At 38.8% G+C, this 14,497-nt stretch overlaps 1 protein-coding gene across 8 annotated transcripts in view; it reads right to left on the reverse strand.

Annotated features, from left to right (window-relative positions):
- Positions 1–14,497, reverse strand: part of SPATS2L (spermatogenesis associated serine rich 2 like) — a 157,368-nt gene that overhangs the window by 54,518 nt on the left and 88,353 nt on the right. For all 8 annotated transcript variants that reach the window (XM_072961513.1, XM_072961511.1, XM_072961512.1 and 5 more), the window contains 2 exons: positions 5,273–5,381; positions 1,890–1,939 (listed from right to left, as the gene is read on the reverse strand). In XM_072961513.1, the coding sequence (XP_072817614.1) occupies positions 1,890–1,939; positions 5,273–5,381 (159 nt within the window). The remainder of the gene's footprint in view (positions 1–1,889; positions 1,940–5,272; positions 5,382–14,497) is intronic.

A 14,497-nucleotide genomic window follows, 5' to 3' on the forward strand; every position in this document is an offset into this window, starting at 1 on the left:
GGGCAGGCTGGTACAAAAAAGGCGGGCAAGTCCTTGTGAAATGAGGAAGTAGAGTCAGAGCCTCAAAGTCCAGGCTGGGTCTATGAAAAGGCACTAAGCAACCAGAACATTCCTGGGTTGCTGCCACTGCCCCATAATCACCCCTATGGATATTTAAGCTGGAGCGGACCACTGCTACAAAGTAACGTCAAACTGGGCCACCTGGATTTGGATCGTGCAGCTGGACCCCGGGGCTGCTCGGTGCTAGCTTTTTTTGCTTCAAAATAATGCAAGTCTGCATTTCAGACAACGGAAATTTTTTAGACCTTGGTACAGTCCTCAGCCAATCAGAACAGATGCTGGACCGTCCGGACAGACCCTGTCCCACCTGCTACATGGGAGAGCAGCAGCTGAAGCTCAGCCTGGCTTTGGTCTTCCACACATTTGGAAAAGAAATAAAAAGAAACAGTTTTGACCTAAGTCTCCTCCCAACTCCCCTTCTTTTCCTTTGAAACCACAGTCATGCCCCCGAGTAAGGGCTCCTCCAGGTGAGAGAGCTGCACTCACGGGGTGAAGGGAAGGCCCAGGGACACCGATTCCCACACAAGCCCCGCCTCTCCTGGGCTCAGGAGACCCGTTTTCCCACTGAACCTCTAAAAGGAAGGCTTAGTAATAAGCTGAGTCTGCAGCTGCTGTCTGCTCTTTTTTTCACATGAGAGAAATTTAATACCGAAACCCTACATCTGAAATTTTTCCATGTAAGTATAAATACTGCCTTTCAATCACTTGCAAATCGTCTTCATCTCACACAGAAGCCTGGGAAGCTATGATTAAAGAAAAGCAGAGATTGTCAAAGATGGTACATATAAAGTTTAAAAAAAATCTCCTAATTTTTCCTATTCTACACGAAGCTAGGAGGAGAAAAAGGAGGAAAAGATGATTCCAGTAATTTCAGTAATCTCAGGATTTTATGAAAGCAATACTGCTGTTTTTGTGTTTGTTTCAAACCTGTTTCGAAGGCCTGTGATCTTCCCTCAGGGGGAAGGGCAGACTGGGTATTATATCCTGGGTCTCCCCAAATACAGGCTTTGCTGGGTATAGTGGGGATGGGTGGGGTGGTTACTCTGAAGAGGGAAGCAGACTTTTTGTGAAAGTCAGGAAACGGGTTCCAGGTCAAGAACAAGAAGGAAGTAGCACCTTATAGGAGCTAGCGAGCGCCTGGGAAGGCTCACAGATCAGGAAGGCAGTGCTGGAGACAGAAGCCGGCATGTGTCCAGCACACCTCACGGGAGCCCAGAGGCCAGACTCTGTGTGTCTAGACATGAAAGCAAAACAATGGGGCGGAGTAAAATCTTCCCTCTCTTCTCAAGGCGCAGTCTGCCAGTGTTCACAAGAAGGGAAACTAGGCCCCTTACTTACTATGGCTTTGAGGCATTTTTCTTTTCTTTATTAAAAATCTAGCTTATTAGAACTCAGGAAAAAAAAAAGTATCTTGGGGGCAGCCTGGGACAGATTCTCTCAGTTGGAAAAACATGTGAAAATATATTTAGAGCTTTTCAAGTATCTTTAAAACACTCCTTAATTTTTTTCTTTGTGCTACAGGATATGTTCAGGCAAGTTAATGTCTAGAATCCTTTGAATTCTCCGGTTGGGCTGGCCTTAATACTTAAAAAGAAAAGCTCTGCGACTTCTAAAGCACACCTGGTGGTTAAAAACACTTGAACAGAAAACAAGGGCGTTAGTAGTGAGGGTGGCTGGTAATTTAAGAGAGTTATGAACCTGGAAGCTTTCTGGGTGCACATATTAACATATTTGAAAGAAGCACAGAATTGGCAGCCTTGTTAAAATGATAACAACCACAGAGGTTCTGATGGAAAATATTACTAATTTAAAATCAGTATCAATCTTACCTTCTTTTTTCCTGTCATATTCCATTCTTTCAGAACTTGAATTGCACTGCCTAGACAAAGACAAAGAATTTTCAACATGTATTCACATAATAAAACACCTCACGAAATTTATCTCTGTCTTTCCATCTTGGTAGCATTTTTTTCCCCCAGCTTTTTCATTTGTTTTGATACATCCCACCTTAATAAAAATGCCAGTTTCATTTTTTATTTCCAGATTTTCATTTAATTCACTGCATGATCTTGGTTTTATCAAAGTATTAAGCCCCACTACATGAAGCTTACTTTTTTTTATCATTATGTTGTCTTTGAGAAAATGAAATATATCTTGAGAATTTTCTGACAGCTTCATTGCCATAGGTAGAATTAAAATTGGTCTGTTTGATATATGAATCAAAATACCTATAATCTTCTGGGCCAAACATGGGATTTTGAATATTATTAACCATGTGAATCCTAACTTTTTGTTTGACCATTCCTGTTCATTTTCTGCCTCTACTCAATATGTTCACCACCTGCAGGGTGATGAGGACAGATGATCTGATGTTAAGTTTTGTTCTCATCATTGTGGGCAGAGACGGGATGCAGTCTTGGCAAGGCTCCACCTTGAAACTAAAGAAGCTCCTCAAATAACAAGTTGTCTCAGGTTCTGTCAGTGCCAGTCACATACACAAGTGGGACCACATGGACTCAGAGAAAATGCCTAACCTGATTAAGTTAGAAAATATTTGAAAAAGAAATGCTTAACCATCGGTCAGCTACTAAGTGTCTTCAAGGAGTCAAAGGAAGTTCTTCACTCATTCCCTCTGCTCACTGTGCTGGGGGTAATTTCAACAGTAAGTTATTGGTAATGAGTAGGTCAACTGTTCTCATTTAAATAGGTACTTACAAAAGAGTAGCTGTTAAATGTATTCTTTTAACAATTTTCAGCACTCTCATACAGTCTCATTATACTAATAGTTCTCTACTATGAATGTGTTGGTTAAACAAAGATAAACTTCAGGTTGGTCTTTATAACAAATTTCAAATTAGTAGGGCCCCAATTATTGGGCCTACTGTCACTGTGAGATAAGCAGAAGGCCATATTGCTTTGACTAATGTTTAGAAAGGCTAATTATTCCTATCCATTCAGAGTTTCCAATTCAGTGCCCCTCTCAGGCTTTTTGAGTTACATGTACTTGAAGTAATAAGACTATACTTAAAAGTAAGCTATAATTCAGACTTTTTATTAACTGGGCTGGTCTTTCTCTAATTTGCCCAGAGAATTAATGTTTCACAGCATTTTCCTTTTGAAGAACTTAAGGAAGTCACTTTCCCTAGGTTTCTTGGTAAGTCACACCTGTGGCTAATAATCATTAGGGTAGTTCTTACTGATAGCTCGACTTCACTTTTCCAAATAAAATTAAAATTAAAAAAAGGTTAAGTACTGTTCTTTTTAATCAGAGGAAGGAAGTGAGTGGCTTATTGCTTTCAATTGCAACATTCAATTATTCCTCTAATTTTCATATTTTGACAGAAATTCTATTTGCAATTTGGACAATGAGCTTTTAGAAAGTAATTCTGAGGAATTAATACCTATGTTTACAGATGATTTTGAAACTGTTATTATTAAACTTTAATTACACTGAAACTGCTTGGTAAGAGTGCTTTTAGTATTGCTCCGTAAATGATTCCTAACAAATACTTCTGATGTTCAGTGATTTTTAAACAAGTTTCCTGAATGGTCCCTATCTAAAATGATAGGAGGTTTCTTAGCAATCAATGAGGTTTTTTTAATGAGACCTCAATACCGACAAGGTGAAAATTTCAAGAAGGATGAGCATGGTGCTCCATTTAAATGCGAGCGGATATGATGACAGTCCATCAGTTACTGGGCATCTGTGCATCTCATCAGGGTCACTTTGTAATAAAAACTTTCATGATGGAGAATGTGGGGGCCTCAATCCAAGTAAGGGTGGGGAGGACTGAGGATAATAACCTTTTTCCTTTCCTAAAGCTTTTTTCCATGTGAGTGATGTTGGCAAGTGAAACCTGAAAAGAGAGTTCATCTGAGCCAGGTATTTGTTTTCCCCCGTTTCTTCTTGAGACAAATTGCACCAAATGCTGCAAAGTCGGATTAATATCGTATTCTCCGTATTTGTTTCTTATGAGTAGGGACTCTCTACCTGCTAGTACAGGAAGCAGGAAAAACAGTCAGAAAAGTTGTGCACCAAGGGTCTGCTTGTGGGCCTATTTTGAATGATAATCATTTTTCTAATTCAATTAGGACCCTAAACGTTGGCTGCAGATATCAGAATGCAAGCATGTTGCCTGGTTCCAAGACACTGCCTGAGAGGCAATTATACTATACATAGAAATTTAGGAAGATTATCTTACTCCTAGGAAAGTGAGTAAATCAAACTGTCCTTAACAAATAAAATGTAACTAGGATAAAACCGAGAAATGTGCTGACAGGTCTTTCCTGACCTTTGGTGAGATTCTGTTGAGCTAGTCCATATTTACAAAACAGACACTAATGCTAGGGCAGAAGACATATGATAACTAAGGACAGGTATGAGATCTTTGTTCATAAATGGAACTTGTTTAATTTGATTAGGAGAGAAGAATTTCCCATAATTAACAGGAAATCTAAAGCAGTAGGTTACATACACATTTATACATTAAATATATCCCTGAGATTTCAGATTCTGTAACATCATTGGCAAGGGTCTTATAAAAAAAACAACTTTTTTTTAGACAGCAAAAAGCCTCTAGAGATAGATGAGATGAACTGATAGTCTGATTAATTAGGTAATCTCAAAATCATAAACTAAGGATATTAGAGACTAACCCAGTCCTCTCAGACTACATAAGCATCACAGATTCCAGTCATAAGGCCAAGCAGAACTATGTTGGTTGAAGAGTTGAGAAGGTCAGATCAGGAATGAAGTTCATTATCCTCCATTAACAAGGACATCATCGGGGGGAGGTATAGCTTAGTGGTACAATGCGTACTTAGCATGCACGAGGTCCTGAGTTCAATCCCCAGTACCTCCATTAAGTAAATATATAAATCAAACTAATTACCCCCCCAAAACAAAACAAAACAAGGACACCATCAAATAAAAGACATGTTGAATAACAAGTTGTACTGACTGGTAGACAATGGAATTAGTAGCATTACAATAGGTATCCTTTAGAAATGACAGTCTATTTTTTTTTCCCAATGAGGGAAAAAGAACTTCCAAATTCTTTTTTTCATATGTAGATGTTTAAAGCCTTGCATATTTTTATGAAAATTAAAGTATTAGTAAATAATTGGTACTCAGTGCATTCAAGGGGAAAATACAGAATATATGGACTATTTAGTTCTAGTATCTTTAGGCTCAGGGGACATGTGTACTTACCATCCACGAATGCCTGCACTGCCTTATCGACATTAAAATCAAACTGCTGTAGCACCAGGACTATTTCGTTATTGCTTTTGTTGGGAACAACTGATCGAACTGCATAGATCTGTGAAGGAGAGTAAAGGAAAAGAAAGCTAAACATTATGAATATTGTTCATCCATGAATCTCTCACTGGGTAAAATAATAACTGTTAGAAAGGCCTTGAAAAGCCAACGAATATATCTTCTTGCCATCAAGCACATTCAAAGGCATTTCAGACCCGTAAAAATTCATCCTGGTAATCACCTTGACACTCTCTTTATTTGAGTACACATTTCTACAAAGAGTTCCTTGTTAGGACTGGAGTAGCAAGTGTGAAAAGCCAGCTCTGGTTTTGCAATCTACTCCCCACCATCTCCCTCACCCTCCAGACTCCAGATGCATACAAGATGTGTTTTCAGTGAGGACACAGATAGTTTTCTGTCTCCGGCTCTCTTCTCCATTGGCTCAGAGGGTATCTTTGGAAAAATTACAGAAATAGCCTCATGTCTCAGCTTCTCTTATCTGTGCAGTGGAAACGGTCATACTGAGCTTTACAGAAGTGTGTTGTGAAACTCCATTAATGTTTATAGAGGTATAAAGGTGTGGGGCATTGTAGTTTTGAAATAGCAATTTTAGCCATAATACAGAAAAATGATCCCAAACACACTTCTGAAATCAAACATTTAAAACAGTAAAAGTAAATACATACATGAGAGCTAAGGATTTCAACGGGTTAAGCTGGCATTCAATTTTTAATGACCTATGGGTATTTCTTAATCAAATTTTGCACATATTCTTTCTTTTTGCCTGATAGAACTAATTGACCTTTATCTCACAGAACTCGCAATTACTACAGGATGCTCTATTCACTTGAGTAAACCCTGGCTTACCCAGCCTTCTATCAAGGGGATTACTGCAGCCACTACTAACAAATATGAGAGCACTGCATGGTGTCAAGGTGAGGAGCATCCATAATGACGATCACAAAAGCACCGCACAGTCTTTACGTGTTTCCACCAATGGTTCAGTTATGGCCAGCTGAGTTTTAGAGTTACATGTAGTTTGTTGTAATCAGATTCATGGACTATGGATTCTATGTGTATGATGATGTATAATGTGATTGTATTGCCCCAAACACTCAATTAAGCAGTATGGCCTACTTCCTAATTATGTTAGAAAATAGGCAGCCTCTTCCATACAGATCTCTATATAAGAATATTTAGATCATAATGAGAAAACAGCACAAGATATGGGTATATAACTTGTAGAGGTTCTGACATTATAGAAAGCTAGTGTGAAGGTTGACATTCATAAATGCTAGACATGTGGGTCTCATCAAGGACTCGAAAACTACACACATATATATAGTTGTATATATGTGACTCAAGGCCTTTGATTTTTTTTTTCAATTTTCACATTGTATGCTCCTTAGTTTTTCTAGCCTTTATATTAAAAAATATTATTAAATCCAAGTTCTTTCTCATTTTTTCTCTTGTACTCTTTAAAACAGTAAATAGTTTTTGAATGCTTATTGTGTGACAGAACACCAAATTTCAACATCCTTTTATGTTGTCTTCTCTCTCTCTCTCTCTATATATATATATATGCACATATATACAAATGATGATCAAATATCTAGCATCTATCCTTGTCCTATACAAATTTTATATGTATATAAATATATATTATATATCATTATATTTAATTTTATATATATCTATCATTGTGTAAGTTAAGGTGTACAGCATGTTGATTTGATGCATTTATATACTGCAAAATGGTTCCCACCATAGCATTAGCTAATACTTCCGTCTCATTAGATAATTACCATTTCCTTTTCTGTGGTGAGAACGTTTCAGATCCACTCTCAAGTATACCATACAGTATATACAGCTACAATTACCATGCTGTATATCAGGTCCCCAGAACTTGTTAATCTTAAAACTGTAAGTTTATACCCTCTGACCAAAATCTCCTCATTTATCTCTTTTTTAAAAAGAAGCCAAGATGGGGAGAAAACATGAACAAAAACACCTGCATCCAGTCCAGGAAAGTCACTAACAGGACACGTCCAACAATAAATACAGATGGCCTAGTAGGTGCTGCTGCGATGGGGTCATGTGTAAATATTACACGTCATCCTCCTAATGTAGTTCTTCTAAATAAAATTCTAGCATTTCAAGCCGCTAGGAGTGGTTAGTATCACATTAAGTTTCTTAATAATTACCATCATTATTATCACATCAGCCATGCTCTTCTAAATAATACAAGGCTTATTTATTAATTACATTAACTACATTATAATTCCATTAGACCATATGATCCAGCAATTCCACTCCTGGGTACATATCTGGAAAAAAGGAAAACACGAATTCAAAAAGATACATGCATTCCAATGTTCACAGCAGCACTACTTGTAAGAGCCAAGATACGGAAGCAACCAAAGTGTTGGTTAAAGGACGTGTGTGCTATATATATATATACATATATACACACACATATACACAATGGAATATTATTTAGCCTCAAAAAGGAATGAAATTCTGCCCTTTGCAGCAATGTGGATGGACCTAGAGAATATTATGCTTAGTGAAGTAAGTCAGGCACAAAAAGACATATACTGTGTAATATCACTTATATGCAGAATTAAAAAATAAAACAAACAAATATATATAGCAAACCAGAAAGAGACTCGCAGATAACAGAAAACAAAATAATGGCTGCCAGTGGAGATAGGGAAGTAGGGAGGGGCAATATTGGGGCATGCAATTAAGAGATACAAACTCCTGTGTATAAACTAGATAAACAACAAGGATATATTGTATAGCTCAGGGAATTAGAGTCATTATCTTTTAATAACTTTTAATAGTGTATAGTCTGTAAAAATACTGAATCACTCTGCTGTACACCTGAAACTAATATAATATTGTAAATCAACTGTACTTCAATTTAAAAAAAACTCAAAAGTTTTCAATCCACCTACACAGCTGTAACCCAGAAGTATGGAATAAACATAAAATAACTGTTCTCCCTGCTTCCAGTCTCTCCTCTGCAAAACGTAATTTATTTTATCAAGTTAAGGCAAAGCTTAATATAAACCACAGCTTACAGCGATACTTCCTCTTCAGACATTTACGCTACTCTTGCCTGTCCTTTATAACGAAACAAAACTCCAAAACAACAATCATGGTAGGATATAGAAAACATCTATCCTTGTCACTTCATATAGCTTATCTCTGAACATATCCTTTTTAATATATATTGACATATAATTGTCAATAACTGAGTTTTGATATCAAATATAACTATGAATATTGCATACAATTCCCGAATAAAGACACTTAACTAAGACAAGAATGTCAAGTTTTAAAGAAATGAGAAAAGAAAAAAGAAAAAAATAACTTCTGCCTGTTCTTAAGTATTCTATAGTAATGCTGAATTCTAGTGAATTTCTTGGCCAACATGTTTCTGCAGTACTTGGCTAATGTGGAGGGTAGTATTGTTTCTCAACCATCTTATTTATAAATTCACTATATATTTTTCCCTATGAAAATATCTTGGAGAAAGATAGAGAGATCCGGGCACTCATATGTGCGCATAAAAATACAGGAACCTCACAGTGTCACTATTCATGAAGCAGCGGAGTCATGAGAGGTCCAAGCATTTAAATCTAAAAAAGATCTCCTTATGAAGGAGCTTTAAATACAAGGAGTGGATGACAAAAGCATGTTACAGGGACGTTGGGCTGAAAGGCTGCCTTTGCATTTGGAAATGAAGCTCCTGGAGCAATGGATCAATCAATGCGTGACTAATGGTAGTTTGCATACGAGGAACTCATAAAATTCGCACCTGCAGTGGTTGTGTTGCAGAGGCTGTTTTTGGCGCCGCTTCAGACACACAGCCTTTACTTCAGGGCCACAGTCCAAGCGGGTGAGCCTGCTGCTGCCGCTTCACTCCAAAGCCCACTGTTTGAAGCTGCCCTTGATGGCATCCCTCAAGGGTTCTCACGCCATAAACAAGAGTGTTCCGGGCGCAGGGGTAGGGGGTGTGGAAGGGGCATCACTCGGCAGCACAGGATATGGGGTGACCATTGGGACCGCTAGTTAGTGGTTCATTTAGCAACTGCTTTACCTTTCCCAAATCACGTTCTCCTGTTTTGCTTTCACTAATTTAAATCTAGTTTGGCAAATTCAATTTGCTATTGAGAAATCTGCCTTTTGCACCTCAAAAGTTGTTTTGATTTTAAAAGCTTTTGCACAGCAAAGGAAACCATTGATAAAATGAAAAGACAACCTACTGAATAGGAGAAAATATTTGCAAATGATATGACCAATAAGGGGTTAATATCTAACATGTATAAACAGCTCATATGACGCAACATCAAAAAAACAACAACTCTTAAAAAATGGGTGGAAGATCTGAATAGCCATTTTTCTAAAGAGGAAATGCAGATGGCCAACAGGCACATGAATAGAAGCTCACATGCACCCCTAATGTTCATAGCAGCACTATTTACAATAGCCAAGATGTAGAAGCAACCTAAGAGTCCATCAACAGATGAATGGATAAAGAAAATGTGGTATATATATATACATACACACACACAATGGAATACTACTCAGTCATAAAAATGAATGAGATTTTTGCCATTTGGAGCAACATAAGTGGACTTGGAGGATACTATGCTAAGTGAAAAAAGTTAGGCAGAAAAAGGCAAATACTGTATACACTTATATGTGGAATTTGCAAAAAACCCCAACAAACTAGTGAATATAACAAAAAAAGAGGAAGACTCGCAGATACAGAGAACAAACTAGTGGTTACCAGTGGGGAGAGGGAAGAGGGAAGGGGCAACACAAGGGGTAGAGGAATAAGAGGTACAAACTATTAGGTGTAACATAAACTATAAGGATATATTATACAACATGAGGAATACAGCCAAAATTTTATAACTCTAAATAGAGTATATAATCTTTAAAAATTGTGAATCACTGTATTTTACACCTGTAACTTATATAATATTGTACATCAACTATACCTCGATAAAAAAAATGGACATTAAAAAAGTTGTTTTGATTTAACTTCTGATCTCCCTTTCCCTCCTCTCTCTGGGGCTTTCTATCTTGTTTGACAGGTTTTGCCCCATTCTGCCTCAGGCCCGCCCTGCTGGCATTTTGCCTACACCAAGCAGCAAGGCAGTGTGGCCGTCACAGACCCTGTTTGATTTCAGCCTCCCGCACGAACCTAACCAGAACCTGACTTGTCTGGTTTAGGAGCTGTTAGCAGATTTACTCATTCACACTGGGCACCCTTTGAGCCTGTCTGTGATGATTCCTTAGAAATTCTTCTTGCTTACTGATGAGTTACTTAGACTATGTCTCAGTTTCAAAAAAAAAAAAAAAGGTTCTGACTGAAGTTTTCTATCCACCTACACAGCTGTGTGATCAGTAAAGGCCCTGTATTATCAAATAAACAGAAAATAACGGCTCCCTCTGCTTCTGGCCTCTCCCCAGCAAATTCATTCTGAGGTTGCTACCAGACTGCTCTTCTTCAAGTATAACCTTGATTATTTTCCCACCTTCCTTAAGAGTAAAATGGCATCTATATAATGTGGCATTCAAGCCATTAACAATTGCTTTTCCAAATGTCCCTCTCGCTCTGCCCTTTACAGATAGTGCAAGCCCAGGTTGGTCTGCTACCCCACCTCTGTGTGAGCTTTGCCTTTGACCTGAGATGTGTCCACCTGCCCAAATCTTATATTCTCGCTGAAATGCCACGTGTTCCGTGAAGTCTGTCTTGACCATCCCTGTATAAGGCATCTCAGTCCCTGTTTAATTCCCATAGCCCTTATCAGCAGGTGTCTCAACCCCTAGCACCTTCTACTTCACAGCCGAAGTGTTTGTGTAAGGTGTGTCTTCTAGACGGTAAGCAACCTGAGGGCAGAATCCTCCTCTCAGTCATTTTTGCACCACCACCATGCTCACCTGTGAGTGACTAATAATGTGCCTGTAGTAGGTATTCAACAACTATTTGTTGAATGAGAGAATGACAATTTGTAGCTAGATCAGGCTGCAGCTTTGTGTCAAAGGAATATTCTGCCAGTGTTCGGACGATCCCATCACTCAGCATTTACCACCCACAATAACAAGCAAGTGAGTCTCTGCTGACTGTGATGTGATCTAGACATGCCATGGTCAGGGAGGACAGACATGTTCTTTACATTTCAATAACAGAGACGGGAAGACTGATGAGACTTGATCATTCTACTTTCTTTCTAATAAGATACTCACAGTATTTTGTGGAGTTTAAAAAACAGGAAATAGCATAGTAACTGACCATCCTTCCAAAGCTCAGCCCAGCAGACAGGTATTGGTGGAGCCTCCACTAGGTGACAGGTACCGAGGACACAAAGGGGAGCCAACTATGGTCCCTGCCCTAAGATGGACAGTGCAGCGGCGGAGCTAGAACCGCCGGTACCTGAAAGTGTGTAAAACGCGGTGCTGTCTTTATGAACAAGATACTGCGGTACCGCAGGAGAGGGAGCAGTTACGTCTGCCCAAGGAGGGAGACTGCTTTATAGGGGAAGCAGTCAAATGTTGTGGAAGAAGCTTTGGCATTCACCAGACCTATTTTCTAATCTTGGTTCTGCTACAGGCTAGCTCTATGACTTTGGAAGAACTGCCTAAATTGTTTAAACTTGGTTCTGTGGCTGTGAAATGAGGATATTACCTGCTAGAGTCTCAGGAAAAATGCAAAGAGATGATGCATGTAGTGTCTGAAATAGAACTGGGCATATATTAGCTGCTCAATAAATTTTAAAAAGGAAAGGGTGGGAGCATGTACGCTGGGTCATGGAGGAGAAGGATCTCTCTAGGTGTAAAGGTTGGTACGTCTTTAAAATGGAAAGAATATGCGTCTAGAGTGAGTGCTGGCCGAGACATCTAGGGGAGATTGCTCTGTATATTTCCCTTCTTAAGAGCCTTCCTCTGGATATATGCCCAGGACTGGGACTGCTGGGTCATATGGTAACTATATTTTTAGTTTTTTAAGGAATCTCCATACTATTTTCCATAGTGGTTGCACCAAATTACATTCCCACCAGCAGTATAGGAGGGGTCCCTTTTCTTCACACCCTCTCCAGCATTTATTGTTTGTGGACTTTTTAATGATGGTCATTCTGACCGGTGTGAGGTGATACCACATTGTAGTTTTGATTTGCTCCAATTTGAAAAGATACATACACCCCAATGTTCAAAGCAGCACTATTTGCAACAGGCAAGACATGAAAGCAACTTAAATGTCTATCAACAGATGACTGGATAAAGAAGTGGTGGTACATGTGTGTAAATAAATAAATAAATAAATAAATATATATATATATATATATATATATATATATATATATATATATATATATATATATGATGGACTATTCAGCCATAAAAAGGGCTGAAATAATGCCATTTCACCCACATGGATGGACCTGGAAATTGTCATACTAAGTGAAGTAAGTCAGACAGAGAAAGACAAGTATATATCACTTATATGTGGAATCTAAAAAATGACACAAATGAACTTATTTACAAAATAGAAACAGTCACAGACTTACAAAACAAACTTATGGTTACCAGAGGGGAAAGGGACTGGGGAGGGATCAATTAGGAGTTTGGACTAGCAGATACAAACTACTAGATACAGAATAAATAAACAACAAGGTCCTACTATATAGCACAGGGAACTATATGCAATAGCTTGTAATAATCTATACTGAAAAAGAATATAAAAAAGGATATATATATGTATAACTGAACACAATGCTGTACACCAGAAAATAACATAACACTGTAAATCAACTATACTTCAATTTAAAAACAAAAACAAAAAAACAAAGACCAAAAAACTTCCTCCACAGCCTTGCTGAGCAGTCAGTGGACCCAAGGCTCTCCTCAATCTCTTCCTCTCCTGCAAGCTGAGTGGCACCATAGGGAAGCCCATCATAGAGGGGCTAACAACACGGGGGCTAACAAACACGCACTCCCTGCTCCCCCGGGGCCCAGATCCCCAACCCCCCAACTCCATCTCATTCTTTCATTTATTTACTAAATCCCTACTATGGTCAGGCACTGCACTAGTGGCTGAATAGAGCAGTAATAAAACAGATATGGTCACTACCAAACCTAGAGAGGAAAACAGATGTAAAACAAGGAAATTAAAAATATACAGAATTGCAGCTCATGCTAAGTGAATGATATGAAGGAAACGATCAGAGTGTGGTGCCAATGATCGCAGCAGTCAGGAGGTGGCCTGTCTGAAAAGACAAACAGGGCCAATTAGATTCTCTGCCTTGGAGTCTGGACTATTTCACACCAAGGGAGAGAAGCCAGAATGGAGACGAAGAGGGACTGTTTTCGAGCTTTTCCTGAAGCCCCATGAGTCCCTACCACATCTCTATAGTAACCTCTTTTTCACTTGCACTTGTTGGAGAGGTTTCATTTTCTAGAACAAGGATCGAGTGCCTAGAAGCAACATTAGTAAAGAAGGCTGAAAATAAAAATAATAAAGCCAAAGAACTAATCCAATTGGCAAAGGGGAGAAATGGGCGATTTTAAAGATAAATCCTGTTTAGAATGTACAAGATGGATCGGAGAAGAGAGGCCCATGAGCCTCGTTTACATACCCTGTCCAGTACTCAACGTTACCCTAACTATTTACTTATCAGACTATTCGCCCCACTGGCATGTGAGCTTGTAAATGGCAGGGATTGTAGCTCTCTATCCGCAGGGCCTAGAACAATAGGCAGCATTCAGTAGATGATTCATAGATGTTCAAATAGATGAATGAACAACTGAATGAACAAAAGGAAGGAGGGAGTCTAGTAAGATGGTCATTGCAACATTTCAGGCTTATTTATCCAGCTTTTTTCTTCAGCGCGTCTCTGTAATTCAGAGCAACATATTACACACCGGTAAAAAGTATTCAAGCCCAAAATGCATGAAGTGCCTCCTAGGTCCCGGGTACTGCTGGCCCTAGCCTTGAGGAGCTTGTAATCTTAGAGGTGAGCTTGGTCTCATTCCCTACAAGGAGGACAGCAATCAAACAGCCTGCAACCTCCTTTTTCGCACCAGTGAGAAGCAGAGTTATTTATGTGTTGCCCATTCCTGCAACTTTGAAAGGAATTTTATAATCAGCTTTGGTCACAT

This window comes from Vicugna pacos, chromosome 5 (genome assembly GCF_048564905.1).
Source record: "Vicugna pacos chromosome 5, VicPac4, whole genome shotgun sequence".
Taxonomy (NCBI): Eukaryota; Metazoa; Chordata; class Mammalia; order Artiodactyla; family Camelidae; genus Vicugna; species Vicugna pacos.